The 3,680-nt window shown below is 36.1% G+C and overlaps 1 protein-coding gene across 1 annotated transcript; it reads left to right on the forward strand.

Moving 5' to 3' along the window:
• The first annotated feature begins 1,893 nt into the window (after nucleotides 1-1,893).
• On the forward strand, nucleotides 1,894-2,826 carry LOC139176149 (olfactory receptor 4C16-like). The gene has a single exon (XM_070767594.1). The coding sequence runs from the start codon at nucleotides 1,894-1,896 to the stop codon at nucleotides 2,824-2,826; it is 933 nt and encodes a 310-aa protein (XP_070623695.1).
• Nucleotides 2,827-3,680: the final 854 nt, after the last annotated feature.

Raw genomic sequence — 3,680 nt, forward strand, 5'->3', positions numbered from 1 at the left:
ATTATTAACAAGTTAATGATGATATATGTTTATGATTCTCAAGTTATCTTAAATATACAAGTTCAAATGTGAAAAGAGAGATAAACTTGTCCTGGAAAATAATAGGAAAATACGTTTGACAACATACAAACCCAAAACTATAACACTCAAAGCAGTGACCGATGTCAAGGAATATTGACATGAAATAGACTTTCACATCACCTTATTTCCAATGATTAGCATATTTCCAAGTGTTAAATATGTTATGGTACATCACTCTTTAAAACCAATGAAGGAAAGGAGGAGCTATTGTAATGATTAATATATCAAGATTCAATTTACTTATAGTTAAAGATTATGCGAGTTGAAAGAGATTTTTTTAATATTTGAAAACCCAAATTGAGTAACTTTATTAGATATATTCTGAACAGTTTTTTTTTTTTTCCAGGAATAAGGGATATTCATCTCTGTTGAAGAGAAGAAAGTTCACCATGAGAGAGAAAAATATATTGAAAGGAAATCTTGTCCCTAGCTAGTCTGTCATAATCTGCACTTTGGCTGTTCACAACTTTCAAGACATGCATTGAAGGTTGGATGGATTGAGGAGAGGAACAATGGAATAAGTAAGTCTTCCAGATGATATTTAAATGCATAACATTTCATTTTCTATTTATACTTGCATATAGTGCCACTTGCCAGCATCATCTTCATAACAAAGAACTAAAGAAAAAAGGTGTTCTTGGAAATGACCCCATGATAATATTTCTTATAAAATGTGAAAACAGAAATCTTCATCCAAAGAAGGGACATTTTACGTTGAATAATTATTTGCCAGGACAAAAACAAACTGAATGAAGAAGTCAGTTGTTATTTATTATGACTCTTTTGGAAAATTACATTACCCTTCCTCTTCTGTTTTCCTGCTTTTCCAGCAATGTGAGGTTTTCAGGTACCTGAGAATACAATCTCTACTGGGAATATAACCATGATCAGGTCCTAGACCAACTGCCAGGTGACATCCTCCAATAAAAGAAAACCACCTCAGGTTTAACAAGCTTAGGTAAAAGCTTGAATTTTTAAAACATAAGCTATTAATTAATAAATTCTCTTTCATTTAGAAATTTAACTTCAGGAAGTCATTTTGAAATGTAACTTCAGGAAATATGAGTGCTTAAAATGTACTTTTCCAAGACTGGAGAATGAAAAAAGAGTAATAGGTATTTTTGAAATATTATCAAATAACAGAGATCATTCGCTCTGTTCATCGTATACATCAAGGACTAAATATAAATGTGCTTGGACGTTGCAACAGATTATTTAAAGTAATATGTCTTTTCTCTTTTCAAACTAGGGTATCTAGAAGACAGTTTGTGCTACTTTTAAAATCAATATGTATAATAAAGGAAAAAATATAAGGGTATGTATGAACAAGATATTCTTTAAGGTGCTAAGGATGATGTATGACTTTCTGTCATAAACCACCATGGGCAGTCAAATATACCCTAAATAATGACTGATGCGCAATACTTGGGATTCTGAATATATTGAATATGGCCAAAACATGACAAAGGAAATAATAAAATGGAGCCATATATTACATATATTCATAAAACTAATCATAATCATATCCAGTCTAACAAGGGATTGTATTTAAAGAGTCTTATTAGAAAGTTTAACATTCACAAGTTTATATGATACTCATAATGACCCTATGAAATGGTCATTACAAATTGAAGAACAAATGTTATTATTAAGAAACAAACATATAATATAAATTATTGTAAAGAATATACCTGATAAGCAAATGTTGTTTTACTTAAAATATTCCATCATATAATATATTGCACCATATACTGATTTATTTTTTTGCAGATAATCCATTTCACATTCATCCCTCATCTCATTCATGAAATCATGAAGCTGAACAATAATGTGACTGAGTTCATTCTACTTGGGTTATCACAGGATCCTGTTAGGAAGAAAATAGTGTTTGTCACTTTCTTGTTTTTATATCTGGGGATGTTACTGGGTAACTTCCTGATTATTTCCACCATCAAGACCAGCAGGACACTTGGGAGTCCAATGTACTTCTTCCTTTTCCACTTATCTTTATCTGATACCTTTCTCTCAACTTCCATAGCCCCTAGAGTGATTGTCGATGCCCTTAGGGAAAAGAGCACAATCTCCTTCAATGAGTGCATGATCCAAGTCTTTGCATCACATTTTTTTGGTTGCCTAGAGATCTTCATCCTTATTCTCATGGCTGTTGACCGCTATGTGGCCATCTGTAAGCCCCTTCGATACATAACCCTCATGAGCCATCGAGTCTGTGGTGTCTTGGTGACTGTGGCCTGGGTAGGGTCTTGCGTTCATTCTTCAGCTCAGATTCTTCTAGCCTTGAGTCTGCCTTTCTGCGGTCCCAATGTGATAGATCACTATTTTTGTGACTTGCAGCCTTTGTTGAAACTTGCCTGTACAGACACTTATGCGACCAACCTACTCTTGGTGTCCAACAGTGGGGCTATCTGTACAGTGAGTTTTGTCATGCTGATGTTCTCCTATGCTATCATCTTGCATTCTCTGAGAAACCACAGTGCTGAAGGGAGGAAGAAAGCCCTATCCACCTGCATCTCCCACATCATCGTGGTCATCTTGTTCTTTGGTCCTTGCATATTTATCTACACACGTCCTGCAACTACCTTCCCCATGGATAAGATGATAGCTGTGTTTTATACAGTTGGAACACCTTTGATAAACCCCCTGACTTACTCACTAAGGAATACAGAAGTGAAAAATGCCATGAGAATGTTATGGGGTAAGAAACTGATCACAGGTGACAAAATATAAATGGAAGATAATATGAAAATTTTTGTATTTTTCTTCAATTTTAGATTGATCTAGAAGTCCCCAGAAAATATTACCTTTTAATGTCAGTTCAGTTCAGTCACTCAGTTGTATCCAACTCCTTGTGACCACATGAATCCCAGCACACCAGGCCTCCCTGTTCATCAACAACTCCTGGAGTTCAATCAAACTCATGTGCATTGAGTCAGTGATGCCATTCAGCCATCTCATCCTCTGTCATCCCCTTCTCCTCCTGCCTCAATCCCTCCCAGCATCAGAGTCTTTTCCAATAAGACAACTCTTTGCATGAGGTGGCCAAAGTATTGGAGTTTCAGCTTTAGCATCAGTCCTTCCAATGAACACACAGGATTGATCTCCTTTAGGATGGGCTTATTGGATCTCCTTGCAGCCCAAGGGACTCTCAAGAGTCTTCTCCAACACCACAGTTCAAAAGCATCAATTCTTCGGCTCTCAGCTTTCTTCACAGTCCAACTCTCACATCCATACATGACCATTGGAAAAACCATAGCCTTGACTAGACGGACCATTGTTGGCAAAATAATATCTCTACTTTTTAATACGCTATCTAGGTTGGTCATAACTTTCCTTTCAAGGAGTAAGCATCTTTTAATTTCATGGCTGCAATCACCATCTGCAGTGATTTGGAGCCCCCCAAAAATAAAGTCCGTACTCCTTGGAAGGAAAGTTATGACCAACCTAGATAGCATATTCAAAAGCAGAGACATTACTTTGCCAACAATGGTTCATCTAGTCAAGGCTATGGTTTTTCCTGTGGTCATGTATGGATGTGAGAGTTGGACTGTAAAGAAGGCTGAGCGCTGAAGAATTGATGCTTT

Source organism: Bos indicus, chromosome 15 (assembly GCF_029378745.1).
Source record: "Bos indicus isolate NIAB-ARS_2022 breed Sahiwal x Tharparkar chromosome 15, NIAB-ARS_B.indTharparkar_mat_pri_1.0, whole genome shotgun sequence".
Lineage (NCBI taxonomy): Eukaryota > Metazoa > Chordata > Mammalia > Artiodactyla > Bovidae > Bos > Bos indicus.

What these genes read in the sequence shown, in the direction of transcription:
- LOC139176149 (XM_070767594.1), top strand. Translation starts at nt 1,894, where the DNA reads ATGAAGCTGAACAATAATGTGACTGAGTTCATTCTACTTGGGTTATCA.